Below are 19,899 nucleotides of genomic sequence, written 5' to 3' on the forward strand. Positions count from 1 at the left end.
CCGCTGCAGATTAACCACTCTAACCCTAAGCCCAGGGAGAAAGCAAGTCCAGAGTCTGACCCTCAATCAGTTTTTGCTGTAGCAAGTGCAGACATTCTCCTGAGTGCCACTGATGCCAGCAACTCTGTAGTTTCCACCCACCAAAGCAGATCTGGAGGGCAGCAATTAAAATGCCACCATCCTGCCCACATCTGGCTGCCAGCAGAGAAACTGCATTGGCAACAGCAGGGAGATGCTTACAGGAGAAATGCTGATCCAGATGTTCTGGCTGAGACCAGATTTAAGTTGTTACAGGCACAGGGAAAGACTTCTCAAACTAGTGTTGAAAAAGTTATACAATCTGCAGCAGTTTAAGGAAGATGAGCATAAAGATAACTTTTTTGGCAAGTCTTTCCTTCTCAAAAAGTGTCTTTCAAACCAAGGGATCAGGTAAGAGTAGCAGGAAAGGGAGTGTTTTGTCACACACCACTGCCTCTTAAAGCCACCTGAAGGTTTAGGATTAGTTCAGAATGATGGGGAAATGCTCTTCTGGATCCATCAGCAAGAGCTGTCTGGGAGCCTCCAAGAGTTACATGCCCTTTTCCTCCACTTTTTCTGGTCAAATGCACTCAGCCAGCAGCTCCCTCGCCAACAGGTACTTCATTTCTCTAGGAATCTGTGAGTTACCACAATTGTTGCTTTCCAAATAAGGCTTAAGTTTGGCTTGTGTGTTTCAAATAGAAACTGTACTCAAACCAGTACTCAAAAGTTTATAAAATAAATGGTGTTGTATGTAGGACAGAAGTGTTTGTTTTGGTAGAGACAAAAGCCTGAAGTGCTGCATTTCCTCTCTCCCCCAACACCCGCAGACAAAGCCTTCTCAAATGTAAACTGTGTACCTTTCTATAAGCTTAGTTTAACATTTGTGACCTTTGATTCTCCAAAACTGTTTCCCAGTGCTCGCCCTGGCATCGCTCTTATTAAATCTTTCAATTCCCTTGATCGTTCTGTTAACAAGTAACTGGTATCAAAAGCAGCAGTTTCTGTCTGATGATTTAAAAGCCTGAAACGGTCTGTGCTGCAAACTCTGCGGGGGGTGGAAGGGGGGGGGGGAAAGGAGGGGAAAAATCATGCCTTTGGCCTGGAGTTTTACTGTCTTCTTCCTAAAGATCAAGCAGGTAAGGAATGTAGTAAAATGAAGAGGTTACTCACAGGATGTTTGTCTGGGGTGGGATATCAGGGATGGTTTCCAACATCAGATGCATGCATCTTACTGTAGTCCTGAAGCACAGGCAGCGACTAGGACAGGAGCAGGAGAAACCAGGCAAGAGGAGAAAACACAAAAAGCCTCCAAGAGCTGAAGATGGGAGCAGCATGGTGTGTGCTGGAGTGTATTTGCCTCAATTCTGAACTGCAGGGAGCTGACCAAAAAAAAAAAAAAAAAAAAAAAAAAAGGTTTCCCAGCACGGAGGTCCAGGAGGAGGGGACTCATCAGCATGTGTTTGCAATTAAATTAAGGCAGTTTGACAGTCCAGCCGCCCACCCTCCCTGCCATGATGTACAGCCCTGCAGATCAGGCTGTTCCCACCCCTCTCTAATTGTGGTGCTGGGATATAAACTCTTAATTTTGATTTCTTTTTGCCTTGTTACTTACTTTGAACAACAAGTTAACCCCTCACCTTCTCAGGCACCAAAGTGGAAACATGCAGAAGGCACCTCTACGGACAAGGACCAAAAAGTGACCCAGAGCTTCCAGGGATGAGGTGGGATAGAGATGGCCCCAGCTCAAGTTTTTTATGTCAAAATGTTTGCTTTGCAGCAGTCTCTGCAAACAAAGGACAGTATCTTATCCAACAGTCTGTCAAACATATCAGGCAGTGAGACTGTCAGGACAGAGGCTGCCTCTTATCACATGTAGTTATAACAACCAGCAAAACTACATCTCCATCCATGGATGGGTGTTTGGAATGCTCTAGATAAGTGATTTTAGAAGGGACATCATTCACAGAGATAAATAACCTGGAAATAAAGAAAAAACAAACCTTGACTTTATGCTATAAAGTTAAGCAGAGTAAAAGCTGATTAATTTCAAAGACCACTTAGTGTGATTTTTTTTCTACAAGGATGGCATTTGGAGAAATGTCAGGATTTTTAAGAAATGAAAGGCAACCGAGTGATGGAGTGGGAAAGAAAGAGGAGTCTGAGCTCTTGCAGAAAAGGCAGAGCTCTGCTTGTTTGTCCCATCAGATAAAACCTGAAGTGCAAAAGGAAGGAGTTACTTCCAGTTGAATTAAGCACCTTTTACTATCATAAAGCAGCTCAGAGGTCAAACAGCTTGTCTTTGAGTTTACAATTTTTACTGCAGAAGGTCCTAAATGTGTGTGTTTAGCATGAGTGGGAGGCGTGAAGATATGAAGGTACCTGAGGAGTTCCAAACATGGCACCATTCCACATTACCTGGAAGATCAAACTAAGTTTCCCACCAACCTGCACAGCTGCTTTAGACTGAAACTGCAATATAATTGACATGAAAAACCAGTATTTAAGGGTGACATTTAGACCTCCCCAGTCCTCCTTCCAGATTGTCACTTGAGCGTTCGGGGTCAGCGTTGGGTTTTGAGGCTTCACTGCCGAATTTCGTGTCACAGGTGGCAAAAGCTGCATCTTTTCCCAGCTGGGGAGGGGCAGGACGCTGGTCTGCAGCCGGTCCTCGGGCAAGCTGCTGTTTGCCCTGACACCGCTTCGGAACCTCGGCAAGGTCGCTGAACTCCTCCCCGTTCCCCCGTGTGGACACAGAGGATGGTTGTGAGCAGAGTGTCCTCTAGCGGCCACCCAGCCCTTGCTTACAAAACCAGGTTGGAACAGGGTAAGAGGTCTCCCTTCGGCCTTTATGCAGCAACTGAGAGCAGATGGCTCAGGGGAAGGACAGCTTCTGACCCCGGTTATTGGAGGTGCATCCTTCATGTGCAGCAGAAAAGACAAGGCAGGCTGTCACCTAAGCCTGCATAGATCACAGGTTCTCCCAGCCTGATGGCTCCCCTAGCATCTCTCTCCAAAACACGCTGAACTTTGCTAGGACAGGGCAGCACAGCTACTCAGGAGCTGCTCTGTAAAGCATTTCTAGGAAAATAAAACAGAAGTTCTCTCTTCACACCGTGCTTCTGTATTTAGGAAAGTCATCAACATCTTCCCTGGCACTTCTGGCCACTTCACAAATGCAAGGCTTTTGCTTTCTGCCTCCAGTTACATCTTGATACACCAACTCTGACCATCTGCAAAATAAATCCCTTCCAGGTTTATACTGCTCACAGAAGAGCTGGGCATCAGCCCTGTTTCTGTACCTACTATCTTACACCCTCATTGCCGTGCAGTGGGAGGCAGCTCCTGGAAGGATTGATGGGTACTTGCCCCCTGCTTGGTGGGAATGAGATCTTCAGCCAGGTCAGCAGATTTATGTGCCCATGCCCAGGAAAAACCAGAGTGCAAAAAGGCAAGTTTTGCAGCCTATACACTTACGGAGAAGCAGATCTTCACTTGAACTTGAAACACACCTCCTCTGCAGTGCTCATCTTCCCTTTTTGTGACAAAATGGGATGTTTGTGAGGTGTTATGAAACACCAACAACCCCAGTTCCCTTCCTCTTGCATCCATTGATTTTCCTTTCCATCGAGATGACAAATCACTCACAAGGAGAGTGCTGCTCTGAACCAGAACCAGAAGTTAACTCCCAAGCGAGAGGAATGAAAGGCTAGTAGCCCCATTTCCAGCCTTTGCTGGGCAAACTTTTTTACACCAGCAGAAAGCAAGGAAATTTGAGGTATATTTTTAGGTGTGTTTCTCTCCCACCTTCACTTCATAGTTACCTCTGCTCCAGTAGAAAGATTTCACTGGGGCATGTCCCCTGAGGAGCTCATCACCACTCCCAGGGAGCTGAGATGTTGTACCTTTTCTATTAAGTGAACATAATCATGATCTGATTAATTTACCTGATACAATTTGTATGACACATCCATAGCTTTCCAAAGCATCACATGAAGTAAAACAGTAACACTGAACTAGTCTGGTGTTACAGCTGGTGAAAGGACACGTGTCAGACACACAGATGAGAGGAAGAAGCACTGACTACAGGTAATTATCCTGTACAATCAAGGTTAACAGACATTTAAATAGCAACAGCTGTGTTTGCTGTTATGATCAGTTTCCTGTTAGAGCTGAAGCCAAAATATTATTCTCACTACTAGTGAAATGGAAGCTCTCAACATCAGCTCTTAAAACTCTGCGTTAATTAAGCACTGAAACTGAGCACAGGAGACAAAAGGGGAGCAGCAGCTCAGAGGGCATTAAACAAGCTCCTGACATGTTTAGTTTAAGCGAGTCCTTAAGTAGAGAAATAGGCTGAAGAACCTCTTGTATCCCTTGTCCACAGGTCCAACTGCCAGGTGGGTGAGTTCAGTCTTTAACCATTCTGATACATTAAAACCAGACCAGCTCTGTGTGCCAACCCCAAAACATAAAGGATTAGAAATCACCAGCTGGGCAGGTGTCCTTTGAGAGGTTATTTTCTGAGGAGTTCAGCCAAAACTACACACCTGCACCATATTATTAAGGGCTTTTTCTAGTGTTCTAGCATCTTGGCCATCAATTATGGAAACAAGAACTGATCTACAAAGGATTCCAACCACAACATGATACAAAGCCATGTAAGAAGGCTAAAAAGTCTTTACTGAATTTATTGATACAGAAACACTTATTAATAAAGTTTAAACCGTGTAACACTTTGCATGCCTCTGGTCAATTTACCTCTAGTTTCTACACAGGTTTTCAACATACACACTAATGATTAAAGCAGTTCCAAGTTCACTTCATTTTGCAAATTTACTGCAGTACTGGAACCTAGAAGGAGTCACGTACAATGCAAGTGGGGACTACTGAGAAAACAAAAGGAAACAGAGCAGATAAAACTCCTTACAGACTATACAAAACCAGTTTTGCTACAAGTACCCTACTAGAAATGCATACAAAACTACAGTGCAAGTGTTTGTGCACAGGGGAAAGGTATTTTTACAATTCCCCTTCATTTACAGGCCATAAGCAATACTATTTCACAACTATATTACACAGAAAATTTCTATAATTGGTTTGTTTAGATTTGTGGGGTTTGGTTTGGTTGGGGTTTTTTTGATAAGAGGACAATCTGACAACCTAGAACATAAAATTTCCTGTATATATATTTATTTATTTAACCTTATCCAGGAAAAATAGCAGTATTTTATGCATCTTAAGTTACAAAAATCTAGTAAATGTAATAAAAAAGGCAAATCTGGTGAAAAATCTGATAAAATATCTTCACCAACTGGGGGTAAAAACCAAATAGTGGTAACTGAAAGATAATTCTCCCTCAACTGGTCAGCTCTGACAGACCCTCAGCAAGGTTTACTAATACAAACCTGAAGTTTAATATAATTTTTAAGCAATTTCTTGAAAAGAAGTTTGGTAATTAACAAACTGAAGGATGACCTGGTAGCCAAAAACAGGAGGCAACCTGTACTATGTAGGGGCAGGGAAACTGTGCCACAGGAAGGCACATTCCTGGTGTAGCAGCTCTTGAGCAGAACTGCCCAACAAATCCAGAGGTGACAGCCTTTGGGGAAGCCCACAGAGATCCTGTCCAGCCTCTGTTTGCCACCATATTTAGAATTTTCATTTGTAGACAGAAACACATTGTAGTTGCCAGAATTACAAGACGGGCACTTGTATGTTTACAGGAAACCATCAGCTCAGTGGCCACAGAACTACCCCAGTTTAAAATCAAAATTTGAGGAAGCACGATAGCTCGGGGTACCACTTGGACCAGAAGTGGAGACTTAGGAAACCAGAGGCAAAATCCAGCCTGGGACCGTGTGATGTGCCAGTGGCCACATGACACACTGTTATCACATAACATTCTCAAAGATATACAAAAAGCCTGATCAGCAATGAGGAGTTTTCCACCTCAGGCTTAGATGTTACCATAATTATCTGTTTAGTTTCAAAGCTGCATAAAACTTCAAAACACTGTTTATCATTAAGCAAGTTGTGCAGCTCAGTACCACTAACTGAAAACCCAGCCTACTTTTGGCAAGACAGTCTTCATTCCTCCTCAGAAAATGAGGAGACAGCTTTAAAAAAGTAAGATATGCAAATAATCCCAACCTAAGTGCTTCTGATGGGGCAATGCCTTAACACAGCTTCATTACCTGCTGAGAGAGGTTTTCACCCCCCTGATTTAGGAGTATGGGACATCAGCACAAGCCCAAGGTTTTTTTTCCAGCCTTTACCAGCTTAGGCAGATTTTTCTAACAGCTGAACTAAGTAAACTTCTCCTTCTAAATGTATCTCCTTCCATCACTGTTACAGGAAGACTTGGGAATAAAAAAAATTAGAGTTCACATCCACAGAACTGCAGAGTGTAAAGTCTTTCTATATGAGACTCTTAAAACATCTACTTAATTGTTGCAGGAATAACACATCCTACCAAGTTGATCAACTTCCTTCCCCTGTGTGTGGGCTGTGTGTACAGGAGTTGTCTTTTAGCCACTTAGCTACAGTGGGGCACACACAGAGGAACACCTCAGAACTGCACCACTTTGGCTTTCTAGGCTGCTTTTGGGTTCTACATACCCTCCACAAAACTACACTTGGCTGATCTACCAGGACCACAACCCACTCTGCTCTGCACTTCACTGTCCAGCCCAGCAGACAAGTTCTCACACAGCAGCAAAATCCAGATTTTGCTTTCACAAGCAGTTTTCACAAACTCACTGCTACACATCTCTGCCCTCTTCCCCACTCAGAATGACTCTGTAAACATTTCCAGAGCAAACAGCCACAGCCCTGACTACCCTAGCACCCTGCCAAAGCTCAGCAACTGTACAACCCTTCACTCACCTCCCTCGCTTTTTGAAACCACCAAGAAATCCCCCAACTTTGCATCTCTAACAAACTAATTCACTAGGTGTTTTCCATTAAAAAAAAAACAATATTCTGTAAAATATTCTCACCCTTTTACTGAAAAATTATCTATAGCTTATAAGCAAAACTGAGACCAACCAAAGGGGAGCTGATGCTTTCCTTCTCATTCAAAATCTGGATGCCAAAAGGGTCACGTGAAAAATTATTTTCACGTCTGTGAAAGTTGTGCTTTTTCAGATACTGGAAGAAACAAGACTTGCCAGGTCAGTTTTTACTAATAATCTTCATCCTCCATCAAACACACACCACGGTACCAGGGTAAACATGTGGCAGGTGTAGTGGGAGAGAGCACAGGCAGCAAAGGTCTTTGGGGAACTGCTTAAGAGTATTTAAAAACTGCAATTCAGCAGAGCAGCTGTGAGATGTTTAGAATCTCTCTGTGCAGTTTGTCTCAGGGAATTCAATCCTCCTTTCCATCAGCAGCTGAGCATGTCACCAACTTGCTTCCTAAGGAATCCCTGCTGTAGGATAAAACTATAGCACACAACTGAGAAGAAACAACTTAGAAAAAGCTATAATGTTTAAGTATACAGCAGCCACCTTCCCCAGCTAGCCTACTGCTTTGGGTGGTCATATTAGCAGGCAAGCAAGTGGTTTACATTTGTCAAGCCCCTAAGTAGTGCTTTATTTTCTGCCTACTTCCCACTTCCTAGAAGAAGGGAATTACTTTTCCCTGTAATAAAGCAGGTAATATTTCAAGGGATCAGGCAAAGGCAGACTCAAGACCTTTTCTCTCAAAAAGTTTACAGGGGGATCTGGCTTTAGTTCGGAGGGTTTAGCTTCTTCCTCTTCTTCTCTCTCATCCTCCATGTCCTCACTGTTGTTGTTATCATCCGAGGGGTTGGAGATCCGACTGGCAAAGACCTCTTTGTCCAAGAACACAATCGTCTCCATGCGGCGGCGACGCACGCGTCTCCGTTTGAATTTGGGGGGGTTCTTCAGCCCGTTCCCACTTCTGCTCATTGTTTCTTGATGGATAATTTTCTTGATGGTTCCTCGGATGGCGATACGAGCCAGGTCCTGGAGGCTGCGAACGGCCACCGGGGCTACAACCAAAGCAGAACCATGAACAGACACGGATACACTGCACTCCTAGGAAAAGCTGCATTTGCTCACATTAAATCAGGCCACTTGAATCCCCTGCTGTGGTTACAGAAACAAGTCTATTCAGCTCCTGTCAACTCACATAAACTGCACTGCAATTTTTCAAACAAAATGTTAATTATGCATTTCTCCCATGAACTGAAGAATGAGATGGAAAAGTTTCATATTTTGCTATCAAGTCCTCACTATTATTTTAAGATACACCTGCCTTGAAGATATAAGAATGCAGACTTAGTGACAGAAACTGTGACTGTTTAATATGTTAGAAAAGATGTTTTCCTACCATAGATAACTAGACCTAAAAGCTATTTAATTCTTTCATAAAGTGATTTTTCTCTTGTCAAGTTACTTCAGCCTTGCCAAGTTATAAAACACGAGTACTATTTATGCTTTTCAAAAACTGCTTCAGACTTAGTGGGTGAAGACAGGCTGGAAACCATTTGGTAAAAGTAATTATAGAAGCATACAATAAGTTATTGTATTAAAATGCCTCCCACACTAATGGTTTGGAAGACTGTTCTGTCTTCTGCATTTACTTGCTGCCAGCCCATCAGTGCACAACATATAGCATAAAGTAAAAATGTCTTGGTGCACACACATCCAGGTACTAAAATGAATAAAAACTGAAAAAAAAAAACCCACAAAACCAGAAACCAAAGCTCTGTCTTCTGCTGACAAGTAAGCATTCCCATGACCTGAAGGAACCAGAAGAAAATTACATGGAATATATATGCAGGTCTCAATACAAAGCCACAATACAAAGTATGCTGAAATATGCACTTTGTGGACTTTATAGCACTGTAGGGACTGCTTACTGAGCTGCTTTTTGTCATGCAGAGCCACCTTTCCAGAATAAGAACAAAGCCTGACTAATCTCTTTATGGAAGTGTCTCTGTCTTTGTGTGTTCTTAAGGGGCCTCTCTGTACTAAAGTCTTAATCTAAAGATTGAGGCCACTGTGTACAACCTGCATTTCAAACAGCTAACCAAAAATTGCACAACTTCTGTGCCTCGGGCACTCCAGGTTCAGGGTAATTCTGTATTGCTAGGTGGTGACAGCCTGTGAGGAGATACTGTTCCCAGGTGCTGTGTGTTTTCCACCACCATGGCAGAGTGCCCGAGAACCATGAGAACTCCACACTGAAACTGATGGCTGCACGGGCACAAACAAAGATGAAACAGCCCACAAACTAAGTACAATTTCACAAGAAATAATTTGCATTTAGAAGCTATTCTCTGCAATTCTGATTCTTGCACCAGGCCTCTGCAGGTGTACTCAAAGAGAGACTAGGATCCAACACAAGACTTAAAACGAGTGTTCCAGGAAAATGATTCCAACTGCTTCCTTCTTTGAAAGGATTCATGGGGATGTTACATCTCAGGAAGCAAGGTGCAGCTTCCAGCCAAATAGCAGAAGAAACCTCCCCCATGCTCAAGAATGTCTGTACTCACGCAAGTGAACCAGCCTTGATTTTCCTGAGTCTGCCTGGTTGGGCTGAATCAAAGGAGCAAAGGAAACAGCAAGAATCTTCTTGGTCTCCCAGGCAGAAGGACCAGTACGAGTTATCTTGGTCAACTAAAGCAAAACAAGATTATTGTCCACTGGGGGGAACTACAGGAAGATTTTTGAGCAATAAGTCAACAAACAACTTTTCTGCCTGCACAAGTGGTTAAAGCACTAGAAGCTGCAACAGTAAAATATTGAGCGTAACAGACAGAGAAACACGAGTAGAAAGGCACCTAACCTTCTCTTCTAGAGGCATGACAAGAATTCCTCCAACTTTCAACAGGTTCTTCATGTAGTCTTCATGTTCCTTCTGCACTCCAGCCCCACAGTAAACCCGGTCATACTGAGTACAGTCTGGAGAAATCTCCAGACAGTTGCCAGTCACAAACGATGGCTCACAAAACTCAAATCTGAAAAGGACCACACAGGAATGTTACAATGTAGCAAATTATTTATTTTCATCATTCTGAAAAACTGAAACAATGAAAAATACTTAGGGAAAAAAAAAAAGAAGTTTCACAGGATTGCCCCTCTGAAGCCTGCATATTCTAGACATTACTAGAACAGCTAGGAGGCTCAAAACCACAGGACAATGAGCTGAGAATTCATAGATGAAAATCTCCAAGGACAAGGATGCATCATTTCATACTTGAGCTGCACACAACTCTTCAAACCAAGCTATTTTTAGTCACTTGATGCTGACTCCGTTATAATAAGCAAACATAAATATTAGACCTGCAATTCCAAGTGTCAAAGTCTTTTAAGGACTGCACCAGAGGGGGTTGGTGTTTTCAAAAGCTTGTAAATGGTTTTCAGATGTTGTAGGGAACTATAACCTGATGCCTCACAAATATGCTTTGCTGAGGTCAATGGAAGTTTTGCCATGAGCTTCAAAAGGACTGTGATTTCACCCTTCATAAAAATAATTTTTGCCTATAGCATTTCTGATTCAGTTTAGAAGAAAAAAATGAATTATTCTATAATGAGTCTGGTTTTCTTACATGCTGCCAATTATGAAAGCTTTAAGGCCCACATTTAAGGGCTGATTTTGATAGAAGTTGTACAATGTATCCATTCTTCTCCTGCTACCTTGAGAGGCAACTCAATACAGCACCTATTTATTCCTAAGCCCTTCCTGAAGCTGCTTTTGCTGAGCAGCCTAGACATTCAGAGCAGGCAGCTGATGGTTCCTGCACACAGTGTTCTAACAGCACAACCCAGCAGCCATTTGTCTCAGCAATGCCAATTTTCCAGTCAGATTCATTTCTGAATTCAGCTCACTTTTGCTCCACAGCTACATTTATCTGGAGGGAGAAAAAAAGTCTTCCTTAAAACACCTATTCAAACATTAGCAATGTGGCTCTGAAAAAAACACAACAAATCCCAGTCATCTACATGCAAGCACCTTCCATGCTGAAAACTGGCTCTGCTGCCAAGTACCAGAAAATACAGAAAAAACATCAGCACAGCAGCAACAGCACAAGACTGAGGAGTTTAAATTCTAGCATTCAATGGCTTCAATTTCCTTCCTCCCACGAGGGGAGGACGATAAAGTATCCAGAGATGCTTCACTTTTTGTTTGAACAAATTGTGACACGGATCCAAAAATATGACAGCTCCAGCTTTTATTGCTGAGGTTACTGCTGGCAATGGTTATCTTGCTGGAAAGTTATTACTTGTGTCAGCAGCAGAATGGAGGTTCTGAGGAAGAACATAAATCAGATCCCAAGCAGTTTTAGTACCAACTTAATCATCATAAAACTACCTTCATATTTTAAAACACCATTTTTCTACTTCTTAGATAAAACATATTAGGCCATCACAGAAATCAATGCTTATTCTTCTGGTAGCCAGGCTCTCGGATCACAAAGGTAACTGTTACTGTTATTTGCAAGTTTCAAGTTGTTGCCTGCAAGTGCATTTTAAAGCAAGCAACCTTCAGCTTCCAAGCTCTGCAACAGTAGCACTGCTATGAAAAACACTGCAAAAATTCCTGAAACTTCCCCACAAAACAGCTTAGAAACTCACACACTGCAGCTCAGCAAGTCTAAGGAGCCAGAATCCTCGGATTACCCTGAATCCAGAGCTGCCACAGGGGAGCAAGAAGTGCCACGACTACAGCCAGAGGAACAAAATCATCCAAACAGGCATTCCACATTCTTACTTGTCAAAGCTGTCACTTGTTTTAATGAAGAAGTCCAATTTCTGCTTCGCGTATTCGATGACATCGGAATGAAGCTCCACCCCGTGGTTAACACCAAAAGGACCTGCAAGGTTAGAAGACCAGGGTCATGGTAACAGGCAACAACACAAACTCCAGCAGGATTGAATCCAGTTTGGGTTACTTCCTCTAGCAGATTGCTCCTTGAGTGTCAGACAGTGAGTGCCCGTGCAGTGTCAGCTACCTCAGTACTACAGTGGGAACAGCAGCCCTGTACCTGCAACTTCTGGCAGCAAACAAGGCTGTTTTACACAACTGATTTTAAATCATTTGCTCTTTACTATGCAGGAAATTCCTCTGTAGAAAGGAAACACAGACTACTGCTGCAAAATCAAACCCCCTGGAAAAAATTCCAGTGCAGAGCAACAGTCTCCGTGTTTTAATAAATCTCAAAAAATTGTTATGTGATTTTTATAGCCCCTTGTTGATATGGTAAAAGTCTCCTCAAAGGAATCAGGAGCAGTCACCACACACTGTACCACAATTAACAGCAAAAATCAACTGGAAAATACTGAAGTTGTTCAGCACCCACACTTTTTATTCAGAACTGACTCAGTTAACTTACCCAAAAATTCAAAAGAATTCAAAAGCCCCAGGATGGAGCCCGGCAGAAACCCACAAATGTGATTCCATGAAAAGCCATGGAAGATGGGAGCTCCATCCTGACAACAAACATTTTAGCAGTTAAAATTCTTGACAGCCCCACAAAAGGAAAATGCAAACCCTGAAGCCACTTGATGTCTATCCTGGCAGCACAATCACAGACTGAAACTTAAGGGTAAACTGAAATTGTATAATTGCACTTTGATGCTTGGCTTTGTGCCTGTCATGGTCACCACGTCAGTTCTGATACACTAACTGCTTTCCAGAGACTATTCCCACCTGTGCATAGCGAAGGCTCAAACCTAGATCTCAAACATGTTTCATTTCAGACAGGATGGTGTGAAAACAAAGAAGGCACAGAGCAGCTGCAGCCACGGGTTTCTGTGGACATGCTCAGTCCTTGTTTAAACAGGAAACTCCTGCTCCCAACCTGGATTCTTGCTTAATGGGGAACAAACCCAAGTCTGTGTCCAGTCCTGCAGAAGCCCCCTCCAGCCACCTGTGCAACTGCATCACTGCCTGTTCTGAACTGCCTCTGGAATCTGGATCCCAGCCAGCTCCAGAGAGAAGGCTGCAAAAATCCTGATAAACTTGTCAGTCAGATGAAGGCATCCTTTACTTTCCTGTCTTTTAGTTTCATTACTTCAGGAATGCTTCACTCCCAATTTCAAAAAACTTTTTCTCTTTTAATCCAACACAAACAGTTAACGTGATTGAAAAGGTATTTACCCAAGATGAGTCCAACCATAGAACTCAGATAACCAGTGCCACTGCCCAGATTCAAAAATGACAGCCCTGGCTGCAGATCCAAAGCTTCCATCACCTCAGAGTAAATGCATGGTGCTGAGAGATGAATATTTCCATGTTTCCATGCCAAGTCCTTGTAGGCATTGTCTTTGAATTCCTCCAGGTAGTAATCTGCTCGATCAATGGCTCGGAAGGCCTGTTCTACCAGCTCTGTCCGGATGTATTGAGCCTCCTTCAGGTTATCAATTAATTCATCATTATCTTCTCCTGCACTCACTGCACCTCCCATCTTCAGTAGTTTTCTGGAAGCACTACAACTAAAAGAACAATAATAGAAGGTGAGGTATAGAGCATGCATGTGAACACTACATTATGCTGCTGCGTATGAAATACTTGGGAGAGATCTTTAGGTACTTTCAGGAAAACAAGCAGCAGAAAAACATCTCCCCCCCATCCAAACAATGAAAAACACAAAACAGCAGATCCAGCATCTACTACCTGACATGACCAGGGAAAATCACAATGGACAATTTCCATATGCAATGCCTGTCTTCCAACACCACCACCATTTTACTGGCATGTCAGCTCTTTCACTGAACCCTTTTATGGGAAGGATTATTCTAGCTCCTGTGCTTCTAGGTCATTTTTCAATGCAAATCCAACCAACACTGCAAGCCTGGCCTGCCTGCCCCAGCTATTGCCACATACAGGCTTTCTGCCTTTAACAGCACATTAATAGGGAAAGTTAAGAGACAAAGACACAAGCAGCAAGAACCAGGAAAACCTCTAATGGCAAGGGCAAAGAAAGTGTGTCAGGATGCTGAGTGCAGAGGTTAAAAAAGTCCCTTCAGCAAATGCACTTTCACACAGCCCATCTTCACAGACTGAACCATCATCACTAGTAAAGGACATAGCAATAAAGACAGCAACAGCAGAGAGAATTTCCACAAAAGCCTGTGGAATTTCTTAGGTCTTTTTAAGTCCTAGATGATCTAACCCCCAATTTAGAAACTTCACTGACACAGATTTATGATTTACAAACATTTCTCATTTCAACTACAATGATCATTTCCAGCAGCTTATTCAGGCTTGGTGGTGTGGGGGGGAAAGAAAAGAAAGCACCTTCCCTGCCTGTGGTTTACACCAAGCATGACTGTGTTCTTCATGTAGTAAAATATGTATACGTTTTTAAATAAAAAAAGTATAGGAGGATAAGAAGATAGAACTTCTCACTCAGAATTAATCCAGCTTTTCTTCCCCACCCACATCTAAAAAACCCTCCTGTTCAGAAAATATAATATTGCTTATTTTTTAGATGCATTTATTTATAGTGCCCTTCTCTGCTCACAGTAATAACCACAGAAGCAGCAGCTTTAGAGTTTGCTCCTGGGATCAGAAGATCTGCCTACAGCTCAATTGTTTGGGGTTTATTTGTTACATTCAGCAAGAGCAAATTACAGCTTTCAGTTTCAAAGAAAACAAAGAAAAGCTACAGGAGTCTAAGGAAATTTCAGTTACTCAACACACCATCCTGATTACCTGTAGAGAGACACAAAACAGGATATACTTAAGCAGAGAACTCAGCCAGCTTTTAATACATTCATGTCTCAAACACATCAATCCAGTTTCAGACCATTAATAAAAAAAAAAAAAAAAAGCCACTCCTCTCCTTCCTGCACTTACCCCTTCATTTTCTCTAACAAAAAATGATTGTGTTTTATTACTTCACAGTGGAAGCCCATCAAGTTCAAGGCTTAGGTGGGTTTATCTGCAAATTTGATATTTTTTTTTCCCTTTTCTTGCATACACAGCAACTCCCTGCACCTGCACAAATAGGGTATTGATTCCATTGACTTCTGTGTATTTTGCTCTTAGGCTTGCTCCCTTCTCCCACTTAAGTTCTTTTAGCTATTAAAACTCTACATTATTAAAGTATGAATACAAAGCTGTGGCTTTAGCAGTGTTCTACTTTGGATCCCCATTAAATTCTTCCTGATGTATGCAAGCCTCACTGGGACAACTGGTCCAACCTGGTTTGAGCTCAGCCCTGCAATCAACAAAGGTTCTTCCATGTTCTGCAACATGGAAAACATCTTCCTAATGGAGGTCAAGGAACCTTCAAGTTGTGACAGGAACCAGTCACTTCTGAATCTTTACCTAACTTCCAATAAAATGCATGTTGTATATGCGGAACATAGAACTCTGATATTTTAATTTGTCAGATAATTCCACATCTTTGTTTATCCTTGTTTCTCTTCTACCAGAAGCAGGAACCAAGTACACAAGTAGGACTTATTTTTAACACACCTTTTAAACCAAGATCCTCTCCCTCCACAATTAGCACAGCTGCACTTTCCACACTTCTAGGCAAAGCACAGATTTCCACTAATCTGAGCAGGCACTAAATTCACATGCAAAAATGACGATCATTAGATCAGCAGATCACAACCCAGGGATCAAACCAAGCAGCCCTACAAGTGCTGAAACATCCCTTCCAACTGCAAGTTGCCATCTTCCCCTTTAAGAAAAACAAACAAGCCCAACTGTGCCATGAGAAGCTGCATTCAGACCCCTGAAACACAATACTGAAATGAACGCAAGTTCTTACCACACAAACACCAGCAGATGCACAGGAGAAGACTCAGAACAATACACAAGGAACAAACATGCAATTCTTCACCCCAGCACACTCCCAGGGCAATCCCTGCTCTGACGTAACAGGCTCCAGAAGGAAAAACAACGGTGAGAATGTTTACCGACTTCAAAAACAAGACACAAAGTTACGGCTGGCATAGCTTGCAACCCGAACCCTTCGAACCCTCTCAGATAACAAATTACGAAGCCCCACGCCGCACAGCTCCATCACCACCTGCCTGAGCAGGCTGCTGCCGAGGGCACCGCCACGGGAACGCGGGCGGGAGCTCCAGGACAGCCCGGGGTTGATTCCCTCTCCCTCACCCCCGCTTTAAGTCACCCCGGGGCGGCCCCGCTCTCCTCACAGCACCGCCTCCTCCCTCCAGCCGTGCCCAGAGCCCCAGGCCACCCTGGCGGGGAGGGCAGGGCCCGCCGCGGGGCAGAGGCCGCGGCCTGGGGGGGGCTGTGGGGAGGAGGCCTGAGGCAGCGGCGCGGCCCAGGTGCTGGGGGGGGGGGGGGGGCGGCCAAGCAGCGGCCCGGCGCGGTGAGGTGGAGCCGGGAGGGGCCGCACCTCAGCGGAAAGCAGCTCGTGGTGTGTCCCCGGCCGTACCTGCGCGGCAGCCGGGCCAGGCTCGGCCAGGCTCGGCCAGGCTCAGCCCGCCTCCCGCCGGGCCCGCTCCCGCCGCGCTGCCCCCCCAGCCCAGCCGAGCGCGGGGCCCGCGCTGCGCATGCGCGGGGAGCAACCACTGCGGGGCGGGGGGGGGGGGGGGGGGGGGGGGGAGCGGGACCGCACCACTGCGGGGCGGGGGGGGGCTGCGCGGGGCCGGGGGGCTGCTCTGCCCCGCCGGGGGTCTCGGCCTCCCCGGGGCCCCCGGGCAGGCTGGGCCGGGCTGGGGAGCCGGTCGGCAGCTCCTGCTCACAGGGCTTGTGTGCGGCCTTCGTGTGAGGCCTGCAGAGCAGGGCGGGACGCGGAGCAGGCCGAGGCGCCGGGCCCAGGTCAGGTGCAGGTCCAGACCAGCCCTGAGGACATAACGGGATCTAAATATAAGCGTAGCCAACCAGCTGGGCCTAAGTATGGGCTGGGGGGAAAGACTGGGGGTGAACGCAGAGGGGGCCAAGCAGAACTGGCTTCAATACGGCAGGACCAGCAGCTGGGGGATACCGGCCAGGCCTCAGTGCTGACTGGGCTCAAATGCAGACTGGGTCAACAGCCCACATCCACAGCCTGAATATGAGCCAGGGCTAAATACAGGCTAGGACCCTTTTTTTCCCCACCAGTCCCATTGTACAGCCCCTGGGAACATCTCCCCGTCCCAGTGGGGCTCCTTCCCCAGCCCCATAGCCACCACCCTGCCCTGATTTCGGGCTCCCAGCACAAGGCTCCATTTCCACACCTGCTCCTTCAGCTCAGCACCCAGTTCTCCCAGTTCTCCCAGTCCTCATTCCCTGCAGGACACCTCCCACAGCAATCCCTGCTGTGGCAGCCCAGCAGCCTGGCTCCGGCTGGGATCAGGGCTTCCCAGGGTGCCAGCCTGGAGCTGGCAAGGAGCTGGGGAGATGCCAGTCTCCAGCTGGCACACACAGGCCTCGCAGTGTAGCTGAACCTCCTGTGTGGGAAGCGTGGCCAACACCAGATGTTCTGGTATCGTTAGTCAGGCTTGGGGAAAAAATCATGGGAACTTAGAAAAAAAAAAAAACACATTACTCCAGGAGCTCGTTGATACTCTGCGGGTTGTTCCTGTGAACACCCAACTTGAGTCACATGCTTGGATTTTATTTTTTTCTGCAACTATAAATGCCAGAAAGAAATTCACTGAGAAGAAAATAAGTGAGAAGAAAATAATTGAGATGTGTGTTCACCTGACTCCAGGGCCTGAGGCTTGAAGGAAAATCTGGAACGTTGTGAGACTGGCACGATATCTGACTTGCCATTCGTGCAGTGGGGGGATCCCTGTCCCCTGACATGACCTGGCTGAGCTTGAGACATCTGGTTTGGGTTTTGGCCACCCTTATAGAGTCCTGCAGTGGTTTTAACCAACATGGCAGGGCCTGACAAGACATGGGGAAAAGGTGGTTCCATCTCAGAAAGACAGAAATTACCCTCTAAAAGTGTGTCCATCTTTATCTGTAAGTGACTCCCACACAGCACTGGCTGAGGTGACACGATCTGTGTGACCCCTGAAGCTGCACATCAGACAAGATTGTCCAGGCTGGCCTGAGCTCTAGGATCTGATTGTATGGCTAAAGAACCAGAACAACCACCATCTAGACAAGAGGAAGAGGCTTCTTGATTTAAGTTGTTTGGAGATGAATTGTGAAAGAAGAAATAGCCATCCTTCCAGTCACAACAAGCCCGCAGTGGAAAAACACAAGAATTACCCTGGTAAATGAGACTCAAACAGGAGAAAGTGAATCAGCATCTGAGATGTATTTATGCTGTAAGGTGATTATCTCAGCTCCCTTCATTAACATGATAACAGCAGACTCTGCAAACAGGCACGGGGTAATACTGTGGATGTCTGCACTTTCATTCCACAGAAGGCAGCTGCCTGGGAGAGTGGGATTATTGGTGGGGAGCGAGTGCTGAAACTCCTCCTTGCTGACTCAACCAAAGCAGGCCGTGCTGATGGCCCTCGCCTCGTCTTGTTTCATGCAGAAAGCACTCAAGCATAATGGCCATGCTGTTGAAAGCTGCAAACCCTGAACAGACAAACTCCTTACACGTGTGATTCCAGGCCTTCCATGCAGCATCTGCTCCCCTTCGAAAAAGGGAGCAGAAAAAAACTGCTCGAAAAACAGCAGTTGGTTTTGTTGGGTTGTTGGTTTTTTTGCACAAAAATTGTTAAAAGCTGGGTGAGAAAATTCCAATCACTGCTAGAGCAGCTGTGCTGTGGGCAGTGAGGTGGCAGCAGCAGGGCAGAGGGGAGCACTGCTGTGCCACCTTGCAAACTGTCACTGAGGCAAAGAGGAAGATAGGGCAGCAGCAGCTGCTCTCGCAGTAAATCCCCAAGATCACCAGAAAGAGCTCAGGGAATATTTTAGCTATTCCCAAATACCCCAAGTCCGCCCACCAAGGGAGGGCCACCAAGCCAAGGTGTATTAATGGTTCCTTCCAGCCTTTCACTGCCGGGATTGCTGAGTCTTGTGGCCTCTTTCCAGACAGAGAGTTACAGGAATTAGCCAAGAGAACCACTCAGGGGAGACACTTGCCCCCTGCAAGTCTCCCCCTGATTACCTGTACCTGACACATCAGGGGGCACAGCTATGGGGAGGGAATAGCTGAAGGGAGAGTGTCACCTCCAAGGATGCTGATTTGTTGTGCTACACCTGTCCCTGCTCTTTAAAAAGACCTTCCTTTCACCCTCACAGCTCACCGGGGCTTTGTTATCCCCCATTACAGTCAGCAATGGATTAGGAACTCGTGCATCTGCCTTGGCTGCAAACACGTGTGGGCAGCTCTCCTGGCTGGGAGAGGCCCGGCAGGCTCTGAGAGTGGAAAAAACAAAGTGGGATTGGGAAAGCAGGGCCTGCTGGCTCTGGTTAAATCCCAGCATTATTCTATTTCTCTGCCATGTACCACAAGGTGTCTCCAGCAGTACAAGCATCGCTGAGGGGCTCGGAGGTGGCACCTCAGCATCTCCTCCTGGGCTGGGGCACCCTCACAGGCACGAGGGCAGTCCCTGGCCCTGCTCTCAGCAACCCCCAGCTCTACAGTCTTTCCACTTAGAATCAGGAGAGGGTTGCCAAATAAAAATATCAAACCCAAACTTTCCATATTTATGGGGGCTGGGGGGGAATGGAATCAAGTGATTCATGGACTGAAGTGTATAAATAACAAAGATGCAGCAGGACAGCAGCCACACCACGTTGCCGTCTCCTGCTCTGGTGTTGGTAGTCCTACATGTCCTGCCTGCAGACTAACCTGTCAGGCTGCACCAGCCACAAATTTTGTCCATCTCCTCTCAAAACCCACAAGGGCTCAGCCATCCTGCTCAAAAGGCCTTTCCAAAACTTCCCTCCTCCAGCAATAGGAACACATCTTCACATTTCCAATGGAAATATACTGCTGGCCAAGATGGAGCCTTATTTATCTC

General features: G+C 45.4%; 2 protein-coding genes across 4 annotated transcripts in view; both read right to left on the reverse strand.

Moving 5' to 3' along the window:
• LOC127390902 (peroxidasin homolog) overlaps positions 1-1,355 on the reverse strand; it is a 41,331-nt gene extending 39,976 nt beyond the window's left edge. Inside the window, exon 1 of the mRNA XM_051633041.1 lies at positions 1,192-1,355. Coding sequence (XP_051489001.1) covers positions 1,192-1,355 — 164 coding nt within the window. The remainder of the gene's footprint in view (positions 1-1,191) is intronic.
• A 3,325-nt stretch (positions 1,356-4,680) lies between these two features.
• PCMTD2 (protein-L-isoaspartate (D-aspartate) O-methyltransferase domain containing 2) lies at positions 4,681-16,513 on the reverse strand. 3 transcript variants are annotated; one of them, XM_051633085.1, is made up of 6 exons: positions 16,416-16,513; positions 13,154-13,488; positions 11,765-11,867; positions 9,839-10,010; positions 9,546-9,669; positions 4,681-8,036 (listed from the first exon to the last, which is right to left on the reverse strand). In XM_051633085.1, the coding sequence occupies exons 2-6, from the start codon at positions 13,458-13,460 to the stop codon at positions 7,654-7,656; spliced, it is 1,089 nt and encodes a 362-aa protein (XP_051489045.1). In that variant the 5' UTR covers positions 13,461-13,488; positions 16,416-16,513; the 3' UTR covers positions 4,681-7,653. The 3 variants fall into 3 exon arrangements, with proteins under 3 accessions (XP_051489045.1, XP_051489046.1, XP_051489047.1); XM_051633086.1 differs by lacking the exon at positions 16,416-16,513 and adding an exon at positions 15,780-16,178; XM_051633087.1 differs by lacking the exons at positions 11,765-11,867; positions 13,154-13,488; positions 16,416-16,513 and adding an exon at positions 11,629-11,738.
• Between the last annotated feature and the right edge of the window lie 3,386 nt (positions 16,514-19,899).

Source organism: Apus apus, chromosome 15 (genome assembly GCF_020740795.1).
Source record: "Apus apus isolate bApuApu2 chromosome 15, bApuApu2.pri.cur, whole genome shotgun sequence".
Lineage (NCBI taxonomy): Eukaryota > Metazoa > Chordata > Aves > Apodiformes > Apodidae > Apus > Apus apus.